Source organism: Triticum urartu, chromosome 7A (assembly GCF_056163025.1).
Source record: "Triticum urartu cultivar PI428250 chromosome 7A, HENAU_Tu73, whole genome shotgun sequence".
Classification (NCBI taxonomy): domain Eukaryota; kingdom Viridiplantae; phylum Streptophyta; class Magnoliopsida; order Poales; family Poaceae; genus Triticum; species Triticum urartu.
In genome coordinates this window covers 731530662-731553432 of record NC_141879.1, presented here as the reverse complement: position 1 = coordinate 731553432, position 22771 = coordinate 731530662, and the positions used below count along the sequence as shown (strand labels likewise).

General features: G+C 42.3%; 1 protein-coding gene and 1 pseudogene across 2 annotated transcripts; one reads left to right on the top strand and one right to left on the bottom strand.

Annotated features, from left to right (window-relative positions):
* Window positions 1-1247: 1247 nt before the first annotated feature.
* On the bottom strand, window positions 1248-15063 carry LOC125525586 (uncharacterized; annotated as a pseudogene). The gene is made up of 21 exons (XR_015610632.1): window positions 14614-15063; window positions 13958-14406; window positions 13539-13761; window positions 13293-13422; window positions 12580-13173; window positions 11887-11907; window positions 11728-11786; window positions 11334-11388; window positions 11188-11224; window positions 10774-11117; window positions 10539-10670; window positions 10347-10449; window positions 4841-4941; window positions 4561-4693; window positions 3565-4039; window positions 2700-2739; window positions 2261-2400; window positions 2045-2176; window positions 1751-1896; window positions 1507-1578; window positions 1248-1350 (listed from the first exon to the last, which is right to left on the bottom strand). The product of XR_015610632.1 is annotated as an uncharacterized LOC125525586 (transcript).
* Window positions 5495-7242, top strand: LOC147962382 (uncharacterized). Its single transcript, XM_087535191.1, has 3 exons — window positions 5495-6744; window positions 6808-6867; window positions 7065-7242. The coding sequence occupies exons 1-3, from the start codon at window positions 5658-5660 to the stop codon at window positions 7106-7108; spliced, it is 1191 nt and encodes a 396-aa protein (XP_087391317.1). The 5' UTR covers window positions 5495-5657; the 3' UTR covers window positions 7109-7242.
* Window positions 15064-22771: the final 7708 nt, after the last annotated feature.

The following is a 22771-nucleotide window of genomic DNA, read 5'->3' as shown; positions in this document are numbered from 1 at the left end:
TGGCCTGAGATGCTCATGGTTTTATAAAATCAAAACATTTTATCATAACACGACCAGAGTTTTGGTCAAGTAACCAATCACATGAATCTCCCTTTTGAACTACTTAGCACTTCATGCGGTGCCCAAAACACAAACTTTGATCTTCACACTAATAAATTGAAAAAAGAGAATGATGATGGAGGTTTAATTGAGAAGTCAAACGAAAAAAATAAAGTCTCACACCAATTAAAAAGTGACCATTAGGCAATGGAGAGACATTATAGTCGATATCAATGAAAGGAATAGGGATTGACATGCAACAAATGCACTAGAGCTATGCGTGTATGAAAGCTCTCTAAGTGAACTAGTGAGTGTGCACCCAACTTGGTTGCTCACAAAGACCTAGAGCATTTGAGAAAGCTTATCATTGGAATATACAAGCTAAATTCTATAATATAAAAATTCTACTAGTATAATCATGAAGCACATGAAAACTCTATATAAAATGCATAGCACAATCTTGTATAGACATTACGTCCATGATGTGTAGACCGTTAATCCAACTACATCTAAAATTAATACTCCACCCAAAGATCGCTATCCAACACCCTCTTGAGGTATTATAAGTTCATAACAAACAAAGCATTACAATAAGCATGATAACATAATGTAGATGGTAACTGTCAACCAAGTGTGACATGTCTGTTCCCGACCGAGGATGTGAGAGGAAAGCTCGGTTCTATACAGAGTTCCTACACAATGAGTTTCTTTGCATGGATGCAGGAGCTCAAATGGGAACTTGCGTCTTGAGTCGGGGACTAGAAGATCAAAAGCGCCACATCGCTTCTCTTGTGTGTCAGCAACAGAATCCCTTCAACATACTTACTCTGGTCATCCATGATTATTCGTTGATGGGAATACATACACTGTAAATTGTTGAAGCACAATCACCCAGGATTTAGCTGTAGGTGTACTCAAATACCTATCAAAATAACAATTAAGTTGCAAACATTTTACACTCGAGTAATCAAGAGGTACTTGTGTCCAGACCTGGAGCTCCATCTTCACATCGATCAAAATGAAAAAAGGTCGCCCGTCTCCCAACCGGCGCGGCTGCATTGTTAGCCGCCGGTGCGACTCACCACTGTCTATGTCTCTTGGCATGCAACCCTTCCTCCAGAGAGGAACCAAGCAAACCTAGGACCATTGTTGTCTAGTAAATTAGGATGAACAATCTGAGGAAGAAACACCCGGGATCAAACACAAAATCACTGAAATTTACCAATGAAATTATCTCTCCCCTGGGGTTGGCCGCCCCAGTCATCGTGGATATCCATGGCAAAAAATGCGTTCTCTTGTCCAATCACAACCCTGTCAGACAAAGTCACAAAGATACTCATCTCTAGTTTGCTATGATAGGCAATTGGAATACGTTTTTTTTTGGATAAGAATGTTAAAATCTGCGGCATGATACATGAATGTAGCTCTTAGTCAGTCTGGAAATGAAACAAAAACAAGGATAGGTACCTTGGTGAACCCATCAAACATCCGAGAGTGATAACAGGTCCACCGCCACCTAAGCTAATGGTTCTCTTTAGCCTGACGGGTATAGAGCAATCGGTTACAAATAAAAAGAATACGTATATGCACCTACATGTTATGATTTAGTAACACAACCCATGACATCATTAGTTGATTGCTTATGTGAAGCAACATGGGGTGGGGTTCTAGGTTGGAAGAGCATTCACAATGTCGTGATACTCGTAATTACCTGAAATCAGTGGAGTTCCACAGATGAATGATGCCATGTTCTGTTCCTGTAATTATAACTGGAAGGTTTGGATGGGCAAGGACACAATGAACTGGCGACATAGCTTCCAGCGTACAAATGCACTCCCTTTTCTGCAAGTCCCAGATCTGATTTGAAAAAAAAAACAGTGTATGGACTTCAGCATTATTTATTTTCCGAAAAGGAGTATCGTCCTGGCCTCTGCTACTAGCATTAAGCGATGCACATACTGTATTAATTAGCTAATGTAGTATTTGATGACAATGGCAGATCTACCTTGACAGTGGCGTCATAAGATCCACTGATCAAATACTGTTGATCTCCACATGTGACAAAATCAAGGCATGTCACCTTCTTCAAATGTCCAAGCAAAGAATATTCCGGGTCGGAGGAATCGAACCTCCAAACCTGAACAAGCATATACAAGGACTCAATCTAGTAGACAACTTACCTTCATAACGCAAAAGTTTAGTTAGCAAAAGGAAAAAATACCTGTACTTCGCCATCATAAGACCCACTCGCAAAACTGTTGGTGTCCCTTGTGTTGAACGCAACTGCCTCTGCTGTGACAGCCTCAGACTCAAATATTCGTGTGGTCTTCCAGCTCAGGTCCCAGTTTAAAAGCATTAAACCTGATGCCAACACATATGGTAGGATCGGATGAACAGCTAGTAGTGTACTGGTCCCGTAATCACCACGTTCAAAACTGATCTTTTCGATTTTTGTTACACATGAACAGTCATACACATGGAGGTGAGCACGATCTGTCATAGCTACAATCAGTTGCCTTCTTGCAATAAATTTGACGCAGCTTACTGAAATTACAGTGGTCAATTTAATTAGTACTCGATGGCAGTGTATATTTATATGAGTATATGAGGATGCAAGTTGTGCTTAACTATTAATCCTAGTTATGAGTCAGAAAGAATACCTGCATCCTGATCTGAGACTTTAAACGAATTAATCAGGAACTGCATGCCGTAGAAAATGGCTTTGTTAGTTCAACAGAAAAGGCCAATGCGTAATTCTTCACTTCTCAACATATATACATTGAGCAGCAGTATATATAGACGAAATATTAACATAATTATAAATATGTAGAGATTGCATTAGCTTGCCTTCATCTCATTGTTCCATATGCGAGCATATCCACTATTATGACCTGTTAAAATCCTTCGTGACAACATAAATTTTAGTGTAGGGTATAATAACATCCAACACATTCACTTGAACAAAAGAATGAAATATATGCACCCACCAAGGTTCTGTTGGATGTGCATCCAGGGACCACAAAGAGTCAGGATTGTACTTCACAGATATATTCTGATCCAACAAAACACCAGTCAAACTCAGAAACAATAGCTGAAATTAAGTTGACCAAGGTGGCTGGTGCATTGTTGTTCTAATCGCCAGCAGGCAAGCAAATTTATTGAAGTCAAGAGATGGAGAAACAGAAGTGCTGATCGAGTTAGTGTACATTATATGTATAGCTATTCTGTAGAATAACTATTCAACAATCTTTATACACTGGGCAGCGTGGCCGTTCTATTGTACATAGTCGGCAACTATGTGAACCACTCATGTTGTACTATGTCAAATGCTTACCTCTCCAACTCTTTTCTGTTAGATAGTGGATTTTCTACACCCTCCATGAACAGTAAATTCAGAAAAAAAATCTAAATTGTTGGACGTCAAACGTGATCAAGAGTTTTAGCTTCTTGCAAATTTTCGTCCACAAATAACATTCTAGGAGCCATCACCAAAAATAACAAAATCAGTGTTCAAAACCAACGCACCTCAGATGTGATCTCTCCGTACTGCACAGAAACAGCTTTCAGTGTCACTTCATGCACCATATTCCCAAACTGTTTGGCTTCTTTGAAAAATGTATCAGACTCAGATTGGTCATTGAATACCTCGATGTACTTATCTCCCAATAAACTGCTCTGAATAACGAGATCAAAGTCTGTCTCTTCCTTTTAGCTTCATCTCCTCCTTCATTGTCACAGTCAAAGTGTAAGTGGATCCGTGAGGTACAATGCCGCACAACGGCAACTTTGCGAAGCACCATGGGGACTTGCCACTCTTGTCTACAAGTCTAAATGCCACATTTTCATCTGTGTTGTTTGTTAGGTGCAGTGAGCAAGGAATAGGCTCATTGGGACAATAGGGGAAGCGGAGTTCCAGCGGGTGGACATCAAGTAGCTTGCTGATGGACCCTGCCTTTTCCTGCTAAATAGATGAAACATTGGATAGGTAAGGTTTCACACACTGGCGTGAACTAATTAAAAGATGATTATTACATCAACATGGATTTTACATTTAATATGAGATATCGATCTGCATTCTTGAAACTTGAAAGGACTAACTACAACTGAACTACCCCTCAAAGAAAAAAAAAACTACAACTGAACTAGAAAAGTCAACCTGGTATGTGAGCTCTCAACTTCCCATATTTTAAACACCATACAAAAGACAACATCAAGTTAATGGAAATTCAGTTTTGTACCAGACCTTACATGCTCCAGGGTCAAAAGTAAAATTAAAAAAGTTAACACATTTTTAAAAAGTCTTGACTACCTTTTAGCACTTACAGTCTTCTGCCCAGCACACAACACATGTCTTTTCCCTACAAAAATTTGCACGCATGTTCAAGACATGAACATGTTGTTAAAACAATCACACTTCGTAAACTTTTTTACTATTTTTTAGTTCAATGTTTCATGCTCCCGAGTACAAGAATGCTGCCCTCGTTTGACACACTTCCATCTAAACAAAATTAATGAAGTCACCTTAGACATGTCTCCGGCATGGTGTGTCGTGCATGCACTTAATTGCTGCTCACTTTTATCAGTTGGTTGCTCCTGATAATTCACATCATCGATATCCATAATTCCCACTGCATTTTCTTTTCCAATCACAAGCCTACATATACCCATATAACATTACAAGTCTGGCATGACAAAATACGAAGCATGGCTGTACAGCTAAGAATATATGCTGTTAGCAATAAAACAAAAGCATGAAAATATACCCTCCCATCACACATGCGATATGGTAGACAGCTCCAACACAACCAATCTTGATGACTCTATTAAGAGTCGGGGGGCATGAATAATTCCTATGCATGGGAATTTCGTTTGTCAGCAAGTAGAGTGGAAATCCATGTATGATTGTGTTGGTGTATGACTATATTTACCTAGTTCCTTAGGGACTAAAATGTAAAATGTACACATACTATAGATGTATACAGAGAGAGGGACCGAGGAGAATGGTCCAGAAATTTCCCCAAATCCTTTCCATGGTTCTTCCAATCCCTAAAACTATTCTCTCAAATCTTGCTTGATTTTCAAGATGGCATCGGAGCAGGTTGAAATCCACTGCGTTTCTTCTGTGATTTGAGGTTGGCGGTGCTGTGTTGCCGTCCAGATTCGCCAGCTTGACTACGGCGGCTAGGCGGTAAGCTTTGAATCATCAAGTCGCCCCTGTGTTAGTTGATAAGGAAACGAGAAGCTAGTGATGTCTTGCCGCATCTAGCCGCACTGCCGCCGGTATACAGATTTGTTAATCTGCAGGCGAGCTTCTTGCTGTCATCCGCCAATATACGGCCACCGCCTCCTCTGCATCTGACCATCTGTATGAGAAGGTGATAATAGCACCTGTGATTCCCTTTGGATTATTGCGATTAGTACTGACTGACTGTGAGCTTGTCAAGTCAAGCTTATCTTTGCTTGGTGGCCGGATTAAAATATTCTGCTTGTGCTGCGTGTGTGCATCTGAGAGCAACTCATACTAATACATCTACTTGCCATTGTGTACGAGTGTGTTGCTGGTGGAGTGCTAAAAACAAGTCCTGTGTGACTGGGTGTTTGTTTTGTCATGGTGAACTATGGCAGATCCAAGCAAGGATAAAGCAGGGGATTCTAGTGTGGATACGCTATATGAAATTTTCAGCAAAATGTTTGAGCAGAAGCAACAACTCAGAGTGGTTCATGAAGGAATCAAATATGCACTTGAGCCTAATCCAGTAAAACTGGCTGGACCGGGCAATTACATCAGCTGGGCACGACATGCCCAGTTAATCCTGAGTTCTCATGGTTATGATGACTTGCTTAGTGCTGATGAAGGAAAACAGCTAAGTGACACTAGTGCAAAACAAGTTAATGACAGAGTGTTGGTCTGGTTATTAGGAAGCATGGAACCACCAATTCGAGAACAAGTTGAGACTATGACTACTGTATCTGAAGTATGGGCAGCTTTGGAGAAGCAGTTTGCAGGGAGATCCAATAAAATGCAAGGTAATCGTATTATGCATGAATTGACAAACCTGAAGCAAGGCACAAAGTCTGTGACAGAGTATGCTGGTGAGACCAAAAGACTATACAGAGAACTGCATTATTATCATCCCTTTGAGCCCGTTGACAAACAAGACTTGGCTATTCATCATACCTGGTTTGAGCCATTTGTGAGCAAGCTCTTTCTTGATGGCTTAAATGAGGAATTTGACCTTCGACGCCAACTTATATTCTCAAAAACTGAGTGGCTTAGTCTTGATGATGTTATCTCAAGTGTGATAGAGGAGGAGACTCGGTTGGCTCAGCCTGAGAATGGCCTAAAGTATACAGATGCTCGTGCAGCCTTATCCATGCAAGCTCGACGTGCCCCAAAGTTTGTTGGCAAATCAGATAAAAACAAACTTTTCTGCAACCATTGTAAAAGGACTGGACACATAAAGGATGCATGCTTTGAGCTGCATGGCTTTCCAACTTGGTGGGAAAAAGGAAAGTCTCGGCCAGAGGGAGTTCATGGAGCAAACAAAAAACAAGCTAACCTCACTACATCCAAGGGGGAGCTACCAATGGTCGATGTGCGAGCTCTTGAGGATTTTACTTCCAAGCTTAGACTCTCAGAAGGCTCGTCTACTTCCCAGGATTCCTCTAAAGCTGAATCTAGTTTCTATATCAATTCACACCAAGGTATGAAACCTCACCAGACCCACACTTCTACAACACAATCAAACCCTTGGGTTATTGATACAGGAGCTACTAACCACATGACAGGAGCCTCAAATTTGTTCACTTCTTACACACCTTGTTCAGGTAAGGACAAGGTACGTGTAGCTGATGGATCCATGGCACCTATTGTAGGACATGGATCCGTTAGGTGCACTAAGACATTGTCCTTATCTCCGGTTCTACATGTTCCTAAATTTCCAATCAACCTCTTATCTGTTAGCTCTATTACTAAATCCCTTAACTGTAGAGGTTGGTTTGATCCTACCTGTTGTGCTTTTCAGGAGCTAGCGACAGGGAGACTGTTGGGGACTGGGACCGTGCATGATGGACTCTACTATCTTGATGAAGGAAGTGATGAAGTTGCTTTTGCATCATGCTTGTCTCCTAGCCAAGAACTGCTACTCCATCATCGCAGGCTTGGCCATCTATCTTTTGCTGCATTATTACGCATTTACCCCTCTCTTTTCAAGTTGTGTCCCAAGGAGCTCCTTGTATGTGATGCTTGTGAGTTAGCTAAACATACAAGGGGTTCCTATCCTAGTATAGGTTTAAGAAGTGCCAAACCATTTGAAATGATTCACTCGGATGTTTGGGGACCCTGTGAGGTTCGTTCCATTTTTGGGCACCGATGGTTTGTGACTTTTATTGATTGCTTTAGTCGTTACACTTGGCTTTATCTCTTGAAGCATAAGAGTGATGTGTTCTTGGTTTTTAAGGATTTATGTGCTCTCATTAAAAATCAACATGGGGCAACTATTAAAACCTTGCGTTCAGACAATGGTACTGAATATATCAACAACGAGTTTGGACAGTTCCTTGCTTCAAATGGCATTGAACATCAAACTACCTGTGTTGATACTCCGGAACAAAATGGTATTGCAGAGCGTAAAAATAGACATTTGCTTGAGGTTGCACGCTCACTTATGTTTACAATGAATGTGCGTAAATTTCTTTGGGGGGAAGCAATAAAAACCGCAGCATATTTGATAAACCATATGCCTCTTCGGGTTCTTGGTCACAAGACTCCCGCTGAGTGTCTCTTGAATTCTAATGACTTTGTAGTTCCTCCAAAGGTCTTTGGGTGTGTGTGCTTTGTGCATGATTATAGGAACTCTGTTGGAAAATTAGATCCCCGTGCTCTCAAATGTGTTTTCATGGGTTATTCCCCCTCTCAAAAGGGTTATAGATGTTGGTGCCCTTCAGAGCGCCGGTTTTTTGTGAGCATGGATGTGACGTTCCGTGAGCATGAACCATATTATGGCTCAACACGTGACACTGGCATTGCATTATCCCCACGTGAAGTGCAACAAGAAGGGGAGAGTAGTAATGTAGACTCTCCATTAAGCCCCATTCTTGTTTCCACTTCAAGTGGTTTACCCATTCTAGATAATGCTCAAAATCAGGGGGAGGAGACAAATAATGATGGGTGCAATAATGGTTCTGGTCATGGAGACACAGAAAATGCAATAGAAAATTCTTCATTTCCTTCACAAGACGGTGAGCTTCACATGCATGAGGACCCAGGTACTAACACTAACCCATGTAGTTCCGCCACTCCTATTAGCACCGCGGGGCAGAGTGAGAATCAATTATCTACCCTTGCTCCTGAAAATAATCTACCGATTGCTTTGCGAAAACCTACTAGAAATCGAAACATTCCAGGACACCTCAAAGATTATAAACATGATATTGCCAATTTCATTTCCTATGAATATTGTAATCCACCCTTCAAAAGCTTTATTGCCTCTTTAGACTCTGTGTCCATACCATCTAATTGGAAAATAGCTATAGAGGATCCAAAATGGAAGGAAGCAATGTTTGATGAGATGAAAGCCTTGGAGAAGAATGAGACTTGGGAGCTCGTGGATCTACCACCAGGTAAGCAACCTGTAGGTTGTAAGTGGGTTTTCACTATTAAGCAGACCCCCGAGGGAAAGGTGGAGAGGTATAAAGCCCGTCTTGTGGCGAAGGGCTACACACAAACATATGGAATCGACTATGAAGAGACCTTTGCACCGGTGGCAAAGATGAATTCGGTAAGGACACTTATGTCATGTGCTGTAAACCTTGATTGGGATATTTACCAGATGGATGTGAAGAATGCTTTCCTTCATGGTGATCTCCAAGAAGAAGTATACATGCATATACCTCCTGGGTTTGAGTCCAGTCAAACCGGTGGAAAGGTGTTGCGCCTACATCATTCTCTATACGGCTTAAAGCAGTCACCACGAGCTTGGTTTGACCAGTTCAGACAATCCATGCTGAAAAGGGGCTATGTTCAAAGCAATGCTGACCATACACTATTCTACAAGCATAGTAATAGCAAGGTTGCAATACTGATAGTGTATGTCGATGACATTGTGATTACCGGAGATGATTCCACTGAAGTTGCAAATCTGAAGCATCATCTTGCACAGGAATTTGAAGTGAAGGACTTGGGAAAACTGAGATATTTTCTTGGTATAGAGGTCTCACGGGGGTCAAAGGGCATTTTTCTCTCACAACGGAAATATATCTTGGATTTGCTCAAGGAAACATGTATGCTTGGTTGTCGACCTGCAGCTACACCTATTGAGCAAAATCATCGTTTAAGTAGTGATGCAGGTACACCCGTGGATCGAGAGCGCTATCAGAGACTTGTTGGAAGGTTAATATATTTATCTCATACCCGTCCAGATATTGCTTTTGCTGTGAGTGTAGTTAGCCAGTATATGCATGACCCAAAATCAGCTCATATGGAAGCTGTAAACAGGATCCTAAGGTATCTTAAAGGGTGCCCAGGAAGAGGCCTTTTATATACCAGACAAGGAGACTTACAAGTTGAGTGCTATACTGACGCTGATTGGGCTGGTTCCCTAGATGACCGACGCTCAACATCTGGTTATTGTGCATTTGTAGGAGGAAACCTAGTTTCTTGGCGAAGTAAAAAGCAAGGTGTAGTGGCTCGATCTACTGCAGAGGCTGAGTTTAGATCTATGGCTCACGGCATATGTGAGTTACTATGGATACATATCCTCCTAGCAGAGCTGCGGCTGTACAGGTGCAAGCCTCTGATGTTGTACTGTGACAACAAAGCTGCCATTGACATTGCAAATAACCCTGTTCAGCATGATCGAACCAAGCACATAGAAATTGATCGTCATTTTATTAAGGAGAAGCTTGATAGAGGGATAGTTTGCCTACCGTATGTAATCTCAGCTAGTCAGGTAGCAGATGTCCTTACAAAAGGACTCCCCGAAAAAACATTCTCCATGTTTTGTAGCAAGATGGGTTTGTATGATGTATTTGCCCCATCTTGAGGGGGAGTGTTGGTGTATGACTATATTTACCTAGTTCCTTAGGGACTAAAATGTAAAATGTACACATACTATAGATGTATACAGAGAGAGGGACCGAGGAGAATGGTCCAGAAATTTCCCCAAATCCTCTCCATGGTTCTTCCAATCCCTAAAACTATTCTCTCAAATCTTGCTTGATTTTCAAGAGATTGAGTACATTTAGTGGAATATTGTATTACCCGCAGTTTGTGGTGCTCCACAAATAAATAGCGCCATCTTTTGAACCTGTAATTAGAATCTGAAGATCGGGTTGGTACAAGAGAGACATTACTGGAGATACGAAAGCCTCAAGTGTATGTATACACATCATCTTCCGCAGATCCCATATCTGATTTCAACAAAACAAAGGATGTATTATGATCACTCTCTATATGTACACGTCCTACATTAGTTTGTTATTCCACGTGAATAGCAGACCTTTGCAGTCTGATCATGTGAGCCAGTAACCAAATACTCCTGATCATCACATGTGAAGAAATCCAGGCAATTCACTATGCTCGAATGCCCTACTAGAGTGTATATAAATTCGGGAGAATCAAGACTCCAAACCTATATAGGGGATCAGAATCAAAGAAAATCAAAGGTCAACCAGCAATACTTGTCTTCCAGGGCTGAGAGGGGGGGGGGGGGGGGGGGGGGGGTGGTGACATACCTCCACTGTGCAATCCATCGAAGCAGTCGCAAATGTGTCATTTGGGTTAAATGCGACTCGAAGTATTGTCATAAGCTCTTCATTCTCAAATGTTTGTATGCACTCCCAGCCCACGTCCCAGTCCCAAAGTTTCACTTTAAAACCATACACCGACAACAAATATGGCTGGGTTGGATGGATGGCCAGATGGGTATGAGCAGCCCGTGACTCCAGATTCTCAATGGCACCAACTCTTAAACTCGTGATCTTCTGAATTCTTGTTTCATAGCTGTACACATGGAGATACCCATCTTCTGTCCCAGCAACAATCCATTGCTTCCGTTCAATGAATCTAATGCACGTAACTGCAGTACCAGGATAAGTCAGCTCGCTGAAAATAGTAATAGAAGTAGCAAGAGAAATCAGAAATCATACCACGACTCGCTGAGACTTTAAGCGCATCCACTTTTTTCTGCGGTGATAAAGAAATAATTAATATGTTAGTCAAATGTGACCAAAAGCATGGATACCCCTGAGAGGCATCAATAGTCTTTATCAGAAAAAACAACACTACTACATGCCTGTGTCGGATAGTCCCAAAAGCCAACGTGTCCATTTTCATCTCCTATTATTATCCTGCCCAAAAACAAAAATCAAATTGACCACCAACCATATATGTGCACCATCCCTTGCTTACACGTACAAAAGCAAATCTCATTCATGTGTTCAGTCACAAGTTAGGAACCATGCGGAATGAAACTATGGACTGATCAAAGGCCCATTCCCGAGAGGCCATTGGTTCCTCTTCCATGATTAAATATCAATCATATTTATTTCCAAAGATCTTGCCACAAATATTGAGGTGGAGGTGCCACATGTATATTCAAGAATGTAAACGGATCAAGAAGAAACACTTCATCTTGATTTCTGTGTGTTCATGCATATGGATTTTCTAAGTATAAAGAATGCACTCACCACTGCTTGGCTCGGTTTGTGTCCAAGCAACTGAGATGCATTTCTATGTAGACGTGTACCTGAGTCAAAGAGGCTATTGTTAACATCTGGCCGGGAACGACCTAGAAGTATTACTGCACAGACATCGTAAGCCAGATAGAGAAGATAAAGAATTTATACCTTGACTGTGGACAAAATTGGCTGCAAAATATATGACCATGTGTGCATGCGCCGTCCCACCACCACACAGTACAAGTGAAAACAACGCAAAAGGTAAAGTAAATATATCAACCTTCAAATTTAAGCGAGACCAACTTGTATCTATCTATCTTCCATTATATAGATTCATAGTTTTAAATAGCCGGCTATAGCTCTGCTATAGCCCGCTATAGCCTTTTCAGCAAGGTGCCGCTAAATGGTCGCCTTCACAAATAGCCCGCTATAGCTCCGCTATAGCTGATTTGAAGGCTCGCCGTTATTTTCCATAGCCCGCTATTTAAAACATTGTATAGATTACTAAAGAAGTTGAAAAAGAATGGCAGATATTAATTGTGCTAAAAAGAATGGCGGAGATTGACGCTCATTTTTGCTTTCCCACCTAATTACTTGATGGAAAGATTGAAGTCCAGCAATGTTCCCTCAAGATGTAATTTGCAAGATTACTTTGTATATTTTGATGGACATATCATTGCTAATGCGACGATGAAATGCATCAATTAACAATTTTCATGGGGAAATACTTGGTGGAAAGACTAAACTGTCTTTTCTCTTTTAATATCTCAATGTTAATACAAGAGTATGCAAAAACATACATAAAACAGCTGACAACTAACTGTGTTGTGCATGTCACCGAGCTTGCTCATCATATTTTACCTTAGAGAATGACGTTGCGATGTGTGTCAAGGTATAAAGTGCTTTCCGTTTCACCACCTGTATATCATTCCCCGTCTCTTGAAAAAACTTGTCTGGCTGGCTTCGGAAAGTGTTTATATGATCATCATCCCCCAATATTAATGTAGCACTTTGGAGGATCACATCTATGATATACTTTCGTGGTAGATCTTCTTTCTCTTGTGTTGTCACAATGAGAGTGTAAGGTGTGTTAGGTGGCATAACGTCATACAATGGCAGCCTTAGGAAGGAAGACTCCATGCTATTATCCATAAGCCTAAATGCAACATGCTTATCGGTGTTATTTGTTAGCTGCAGCGGGCATGTGATAGCCTTGTTGGGCTCAAAGGGGAAGCAAAGCGCGGACGGGTGAACGAGAAGAAGCTCTCTTGTCCCACCTGCTGGGATTACATGCGTACTACATTCTATTTCAGCAAGCCAATCCATTATGTGCTTCATACTAGCTGGTCTCTTTGCCGGATCGACTTCTGTGCACTCCATCCCAATCTTCGCACATACTCGTATTTGATCCCACTGCAGTGCATCCAACACCGTATTATTCCAAATTTGAAGTACCTATGAAAATGCAACCACGTTATAAAAATGGACCAGCCTTTCTAAAATAAAGACTTTGCTAATGCCAAGGATCATTATTTGTAAGATTTGACTTGGAATGGTGGCTAAATTGTTCATACATTCTCAATAGTAACTTGACACCCCTTCTTTCCGGTCAGTATCTCTATCATTATAACACCAAGACTATATAAGTCAAACTTGTGCGTGAGTACGATTTCCTTGTTATAGCATTCCGGCGCCAAATATCCCCTGAAAACATATATAGTCTGCTCCATTAGTAATATGCAGAGCAAGTGCAATATAAATTTACACTACAGTTGAATAAGTCAAAAAATTAAGCTTTCCATATGCTTTGGCAGGCTTACCTTGTTCCGTCCACATTTTTAGTAATGACCCCTGTTTGGTCTTCCTCAAAACACCTTGACAATCCGAAATCAGTAATTTTCGGCATCATATCCTCATCCAATAATATATTTCCGGGTGTTAGATCCAAGTGCAGAATATTGTTCTGGTGAGGATAATTTAACCCTTCACAGATACCCTTTATTATATCGTATCGCTTTCTCCAGTTAAGTTCTCCGGGTGAATCTAAACAGGAGAGATGAAAAAATGGATCTAGTTCAGTATATATTTGACATAATTGAGTTCCTTAACTTTTGAATGCAATATAGTATATCATATGGGTGAATTATGTAAGTCACATACGGATATACTACACTCCAGTAGGTTGAACCAACCAAATAAATATCGTGTGAAGAAAATTAGAATGGAAACATAAGCCTACCTGTTATATAACCATCAAGACTTCCTTTAGGTAGATATTCAAAGCAGAGCAACCGCTGCTGCACATCTGCCATAACCATTTTCCCTTTGTAGTCTGAAATGTTCCCTTGCGTGTCGGCGCAATATCCAAGAAATCGTACAATGTTTTTGTGCTTCACCTTCATGAGACATTCCACCTCACCCTGGAATTGTTCCTCATGCATGTGCATATCGAACAGCCTCTTCACAGCGACAATGCCATTATCAAGCACTGCCTGCAGCAGCAGCAGCACCCGAGATACCTTATAAACCACCGCGAAGCCACCTCTTCCAATTATCAACTCGTGAGAAAAATAATTTGTGATTTTCTCCAAAAGTGGCAGTGGCAGGGCAATGGGCTCTGCATCTTCATCGTGTACCATGTACTCCAGCTCGATTTGTGTTATGCCACCTCGGGGATCCATTAATTAACTGGGCACTCGGGCAAGTTATATATGAGTACAGTACTATCTTAGTCTCGCTTGAAACATGAGAGCACGCACGAATCATTAGTTTGCAAAAAAAATACGAGTTGACTCCAAGTAAAATAAATCAACTACTTCCTCGGATCCATATTACTTGTCGCTGATCTAGTAGATCGGGGGGAATAGGTAGTAGGCTAAAGTAAATCAGATTTACCTAGAATTGTTGCTTGCTGCCAGATGGGGGTGAGGATGCGGATGGAAAGATGTGATGAACTAAACGAATCGCTCCTCGACTAAGCAAGCAGATGATCCATCCCTAGTGCTCCTCCCAGCTTTCCGGCGAGCATCCCGTAGGGTGTGGCTCCCGGATCTACTCTGCTGCGGTGAGAGAGAGAGACAAGGGGAGCAGGGGGTGGCGGCTGACCCTGGGAGTGGGAGTGGGAGTGAGGTGGGAAGACGAGGATTGGAGTCTTGGAGATACCTAGCAGTAAATCTAGGTCACGGGGTGGAGAAGATGATGGGCTTTCGATCAGGGACCGAATGAACAGCGATCCATCTCTCCATCTCGGACCGCATGAACAGCGATCCATCTCCCTATCGCGGACCGTATGAACAGCGATCCATCTCTCCGTCTTTTCAAATTTCCCTTGTTGCAAAACATAGCGACATCAGTTTGACAAACTGGGGGCATGCGATCCGACATGAATCAGCAGTTCAGCACTGAATCCTCGAGGGAAGGAACTTCCGGAGGAAGAACATTGAGTATCGCCGCCGCACCAAATGCCTTGCAACAGAGCGCGGCGATGCTGTGCATTTGGTTGAAGGTGTCATATGAATGGGTTTGGACCGTCCAGTTTTTTCTGGATGGAACCATTCAATTCAAGTATTTGGATGTATATAAAAGATGAGCTAATTATTTGAGATGGGATCATCGGTCATGCTCACATGATCATGCATGTAATGGGTGACCATATGATTTGGCCGATTTCTTGGGGTGGTGGTTCAGCATCTTCAGAGCATTTTCTTTTTTTAAGTAAAACCATTCAAGTGCTTTATAATCAAACATGTCTATTTTCTGAACGATCTCAACCCATCACTGGCCACCCTTTCAACCAAATGCACCCTAAACTCTCCATTTTCCTTCCGCAAAATACAAACTTTCCCCATTTTCGTCAAAAAAAGAAGAAAATTTCACATTCCCTTTTCCTACTCCTAGGCGACAGGAGCATGGCGACGGTGCCACTAAATCTGACAAATTGGATTATGCTTTATCCCTATCTCTATCTTACTATGGTGTGTCATATGCCTGTGTGCATCATATGATGCAGAGGCTGAGGTTATCCCCTTTCTTTCAAAAAAGGAATTTTAGTTTGCTTAAAAAATGAATGGCGTTTATTTTCGTGTAGAATGTTTTGTCCAACCTACATTTCTTTTTTCCACGCGCACGACCCTTCACCGATTTTTTTTCGTCCCACCAGTTATTTTGGGCACCATTGGGCATCGGCCGACTGGCCACGACCACAAATTGCTCCCCTCCTGGACCGTTTGATCGGGCCGACAACAGCCGTCAGATTCGCCCCCACCGTGCAGAGTCATTCCCTCTCTTCTCATGTGAGCCGCCCGTATGGTTCTAGGAAATCTCATCGTGCTCATCTCAGCGGTGGCAGCACCCCATGCACACTCCACTCGAAGCTTGCCATTTCGCCACTGGTAGCACCGCATCGGGTGCCACTGTGCCACTCCTCGCTGTGTCGCTCACGGCTCGACGCTATGCTGCCCAGCCGGTTCCAGCATGTAGCAGACATGGTTGTATCATCGTGGTTGGCTGGTTCCAACACGTGGCGGCCGCGGTAACAGCGTCGCAGTTGGCTGGTTCCAAGCCCTGTCGACCATGGATGTCGCATGATCGGCCACCAGTCCCAACACCATGTAGCCTAGGTTTGCAGCTCCACCCCTCATCGGGTGCATCTTCTGCCGTAGTAGGTTGCAGCTCCTCACCTATTCGGTTGTAGCTCTGGGCTCCTCGTCAGATGTAGCTCTCGTTGGAGTCGGTTGACCAACTTTATAAAAAAATTATCAATATTCACAATACAAAATCAATATCATTATATGCGCCATGAATTTAATGTTCATATTGTATAACTTTAATATTATAGATGTTGATATTTTGTCATATAAATTTGATCAAAGTCGATGAATTTTGACTTTAGACAAATCTTATATGTAAAGTAAAAGGACTAGAGCACGACCCATTCGCTAAGGCATGAAACCCCTGCCTCCTCGCTCGAGGACGGCGGCGGCGCCGTCTCCTCCCGCCCGTCGCCATGTCCATTGTGGAGGACCGCTCTCAGCCCCCGGAGGAAGGCCACCCATCGACTCGCATCTGGTACGCAGAGCAGCAAGCACCATCAACTCTTCCTCCTTCACTGCTCTCACCCACCGGAGGAAGGCAGCATGTCGACTCTCATTTACCTACTGAAGGATAAGCTTATAAACTTGGGGGTGCTGATACGTCTCAAAACGTATCTATAATTTTTATTATTATTTTATGCTATTATATTATTAATCTTGGATACTTTATATGTCTTTTTGTGCTATTTTATATTATTTTTTGGGACTAACCTATTAACCCAGTGCCTAGTGCCCGTTGCTGTTTTCTGTTTGTTTTTTGGTTTCCAAAAAATAAGTACCAAGCGGAGTCCAAACGCTATGAAACTTTTTGGTGATTTTTTTCTGGACAAGAGAGACCCTAGAAGCTTCGGGAGGAGATCAGACGCCGAACGGGGAGACGGTAAGGCAACAGGGTGCGCCCTGTTACCTTGTGGGCCCCATGAGGCTTCGTCTGACCTAATTCCACTTTTATAAATTCTTAAATATTGGGAAATACCCAGAGAGCCACCTGAGACACTTTTTCAATACCATCTAGAGGCCTTTTCCGATACTCTCCCAGAGGGGGGAATTGATCACGGAGGGCTTCTACATTATCCTTGTTGTCTTCCTATGATGTATGAGTAGTTTACCACATACCTACGGGTCTATAACTAGTAGCTTGATGGCTTCTTCTCTCTCTTTGATCTTCAATCCAATGTTCTCCTCGATCTTTTGGAGTTCTATCCGATGTAATCTTTTTTTGCGGTGTGTTTATTGGGATCCGATGAATTGTGGGTTTATGATCAGGTTATTTATTGAAAGTAATTGAGTATATTCTAAACTTTACTATGCATGATTGTTATAGCTTTGTAATTCTCTCTGATCTATCTGTCTGGTTTGGCCAACTAGACTGATGTATCTTTAGTGGGAGAGGTGCTTTGTAATTAACGGGTTCAATCTTGCGGTGTTCTATATCCCAGTGACATAGTATGGGACAAGACACATATTTGTATTGTTGCCATTAAAGATAAAACGACGGGGTTTATTCATATTGATTGGTTTACTTTGTCTACATCATGTCATCTTTACTTAAGGTGTTACTCCATTTGTAATGAACTTAATAACATAGATGTATGTTGGATAGAGGTTGACCGGTGGAGTAATAGTAGTAGATGCGGACATGAGTTGGTCTACTTGTTTAGGACGTGATGCTTATATACATGATCATTGCCGCGAATAGTGCATAAGTATGCGCTTTTCTACCAATTAACCAACAGTAATTTGTTTACGCACTATATGCTATCTGTTCGAGAGAGAATCCTCTAATGAAAACTATGCCCCCATGTCTACTTTTACATATTATAAAAACCAAAAGTACTTGCTGTAATTTATTTACTTTTCTTTTCTTTTGCAATTTATTTATCTTTCAACCACTATCAGAATTAATCTTTGCAAGTAACGAGTCCAAGGGGATTGGCAACTCTCTTGCTCGCGTTGGGTGCAAGTATTTGCTTTTGCGTGTAGGTACTGAAGATGGAAATTTGTGTGGTACTTCTATTTGTTCGATAAACTTGAGTGCAGACCTTCAAGGTGGCTCACCAAAAGGTGAAGCCATTGCCGCAGCACGAATCAGATTGGTCAATACCCTAGATATGCCATCGAACTCCATATCTGGCACCCCACCATGACTACACGTCGAATGATAAAACCATATCTGCCATCCATCAAGGACGAACCCAACACATGTTCTTTCTTCTAGATGTCGTCTATGCAGAACCATGTCTGCCATCCATCAACGAAGAACCCAACACATGTTTATTCTTCCAGATGTCACCGATGCAAACCACAATCTGCATCTGCTCCTAGACTAACTCCCAAGCTCCGCGCCACGCTGGAGCAGACACCATCGCAATGGCGAGTGCAAGGACACAAGTCCACCAGAAGAATGTCGTCGCTGCCATGATATCCCCGCTTGAACAGACCAGTTCTCAAATTCATCACCAACCATAGAGACGATCGCCTCACCACTGAACAATCCGGACCTTCTTTATTCAGCATCGTCGTCGCCGCCGTCGAAGCCAAGACGTTGGACGATCCAAAAAACTAAGCTACCACTACTAGGGAAAAGCCTAGCACTAGCATGGGTTTTTGGCCTAGCAGTAGTGCGAGTAACCGCGCTACTGCTAAGGCGCTACAGCTAAAGGTTAGTAGTAGCGTTTGTTCACCCGCGCTACTGCTATATCTACTTAGTAGTAGCGCTTCCTGCAAAAGGTGCTGCTAGTAATTACTAGTAGCGCGTCCCACTACCTGCGCTACTACTATTATTCTGTATTCTATTTCTTTTTTATTTTATGTGTATTCATACACCTTTATACAAGTTTTCATACAGTAGCAATTTAGAGATTGTTTTTTCATTATAATGAGTTATTAAATCAGTAGGTGAAATAACCGCGAATTAGTTTCAAGTGGATAGATCCTAAGTGATCAAGTTATAGATTATCGTGGTATAATAACTCATCATCATCATATTAATATAAAAACTCTTGCATCATATCATCACCAAACAACACTAGCTAATAATCATCGTAGTCATTACCACCAACACTATTTAATCATCATAGTCATAGTGTAGCTATCTAATCACCACCAACACTAGCTAATAATAATCATCGTAGTCATTACCATCAACACTAGCTATTTAATCATCATAGTCATAGTGTAGCACATCATCATCTTCAAACTCATTCTAGCTAGCCAATCACTCCTGCTGCTCTCTCTCAGTAAAATAGCATAGAATATGTGTAGCACTCCCGCTTCATCATATTGGAGCATGCAGATGAACCTGTCTCCTAATTGTGGGCCGCGCTTCTGATTGCTGCCCCCTAGTACTTCTCTGTTGCGATCCTTCACAATTTTGCTCCAGTCTTTGACTATTAAGACTTGCTTGCTTCGAGAAATATTAAATGCACTAAAGTGCAATGTAGGATGTCTGGGCCGTAACTTTAAGGAAATATGCCCTAGAGGCAATAATAAAGTTGTTATTTATATTTCCTTATATCATGATAAATGTTTATAATCATGCTAGAATTGTGTTAACCGGAAACTTAGTACATGTGTGAATACATAGACAAACAGAGTGACACTAGTATTCCTCTACTTGACTAGCTCGTTGAATCAAAGATGGTTAAGTTTCCTAGCCATAGACATAAGTTTTCATTTGATTAATGGGATCACATCATTAGAGAATGATGTGATTGACTTGACCCATTCCGTTAGCCTAGCACTTGATCGTTTAGTTTATTTGCTATTGCTTTCTTCATGACTTATACATGTTCCTATGACTATGAGATTATGCAACTCCCGAATACCGGAGGAACACTTAGTGTGCTACCAAACATCACAACGTAACTGGGTGATTATAAAGGTGCTCTACAGGTGTCTCCGATGGTGTTTGTTGAGTTGGCATAGATCGAGATTAGGATTTGTCACTCCGATTGTCGGAGAGGTATCTCTGGGCCCTCTCGGTAATGCACATCACTATAAGCCTTGCAAGCAATGTGACTAATGAGTTAGTTGCGGGATGATGCATTACGGACCGAGTAAAGAGACTTGCCGGTAACGAGATTGAACTAGGTATTGAGATACCGACGATCAAATCTCGAGCAAGTAACATACCGATGAGAAAGGGAACAACGTATGTTGTTATGCGGTTTGACCGATAAAGATCTTCGTAGAATATGTAGGAACCAATATGAGCATCCAGGTTCCGCTATTGGTTATTGACTGGAGATGAGTCTCGGTCATGTCTACATAGTTCTCGAACCCGTAGGGTCCGCACGCTTAACGTTCGGTGACGATCGGTATTATGAGTTTATGTGTTTTGATGTACCGAAGGTAGTTCGGAGTCCCGGATATGATCACGGACATGACGAGGAGTATCTAAATGGTCGATACATAAAGACTGATATATTGGACGGCTTTATTCGGACACCGGAAGTGTTCCAGGTGATTTCGGAGAAAACCGGAGTGCTAGAGGGTTACCGGAACCCCCCGGGGGGAACTAGTGGGCCTAGATGGGCCTTAGTGAAGAGAGAGAGGGGCTGCCAGGGCAGGCCGCGTGCCCCTCCCCATTGAGTCCGAACTGGACTAGGAGGGGGAGTGGCGCCCCTTTTCCTTCCCCTCTCCCACTCCTTCCTTCCCCCTCCTAGTAGGACTAGGAAAGGAGGAATCCTACTCCTACTAGGAGGAGGATTCCTCCCCTCCTTGGCGCGCCCTAGGGCCGGCCGGCTCCCCCCTTGCTCCTTTATATACGGGGGCAGGGGCACCCTAGAACACACAACAGACAACTGTCTTAGCCGTGTGCGGTGCCCCCTCCACCATAATCCACCTCGGTCATATTGTCGTAGTGCTTAGGCGAAGCCCCGCGCCGGTAACTTCATCATCACCGTCATCACGCCGTCGTGCCGACGAAGCTCTCCCTCGACACTCAGCTGGATCGAGAGTTTGTGGGGCGTCACTGAGCTGAACATGTGCAGATCGCGGAGGTGTCATACTTTCGGTACTAGGATCGGTCGGATCCTGAAGACGTACGACTACATCAACCGTGTTGTCATAACGCTTCCGCTTTCGGTCTATGAGGGTACATAGACAATACTGTCCCCTCTCTTTGCTATGCATCACCTAGATGGATCTTGCGTGTGCATAGGAAAATTTTGAAATTACTGCGTTCCCCAACAGTGGCATCCGAACCAGGTCTATGCGTAGATGTTATATGCACGAGTAGAACATAAAGAGTTGTGGGTGATAATAGTCATACTGCTTACTAGCATGTCATACTTTGATTCGGCGGTATTGTTGGATGAAGCGGCCCGGACTGACATTACGTGTACACTTATGCGAGACTGGTTGTACCGACGTGCTTTGCACACAGGTGGCTGGAGGGTGTCAGTTTCTCCAACTTTAGTTGAATCGAGTGTGACTACGCCTGGTCCTTGTTGAAGGTTAAAACATCACACTTGACGAAAAATCATTATGGTTTTGATGCGTAGGTAAGAACGGTTCTTGATCAGCCCGTGGTAGCCACGTAAAACTTGCAACAACAAAGTAGAGGACGTCTAACTTGTTTTTGCAGGGCATGTTGTGATGTGATATGGTCAAGATATGATGCTAAATTTTATTGTATGAGATGATCATGTTTTGTAACAGAATTATTGGCAACTGGCAGGAGCCATATGGTTGTCGCTTTATTGTATGAAATGCAATCGCCATGTAATAGCTTTACTTTATCACTAAGCGGTAGCGATAGTCGTAGAAGCAATAGTTGGCGAGACGACAATGATGCTTCGATGGAGATCAAGGTGTCAAGCCGGTGACGATGATGATCATGACGGTGCTTTGGAGATGGATATCAAAGGCACAAGATGATGATGGCCATATCATATCACTTATATTGATTGCATATGATGTTTATCCTTTATGCATCTTATTTTGCTTAGTTCGGCGGTAGCATTATAAGATGATCTCTCACTAAATTTCAAGGTACAAGTGCTCTCCCTGAGTATGCACCATTGCGAAAGTTCGTCGTGCTGAGACACCACGTGATGATCTCGTGTGATAAGCTCTACGTTCACATAAAATGGGTGCAAGCCAGTTTTGCACACACAGAATACTCTGGTTAAACTTGACGAGCCTATCATATGCAGATATGGCCTCGGAACACTAAGACCGAAAGGTCGAGCGTGAATCATATAGTAGATATGATCAACATAGTGATGTTCACCATTGAAAACTACTCCATCTCATGTGATGATCGGACATGGTTTAGTTGATATGGATCACGTGATCACTTAGATGATTAGGGGGATGTCTATCTAAGTGAGAGTTCTTAAGTAATATGATTAATTGAACTTTAATTTATCATGAATTTAGTACCTGATAGTATTTTGCATGTCTATGTTGTTGTAGATAAATGGCCCGTGTTGTTGTTCCCTTGAATTTTAATG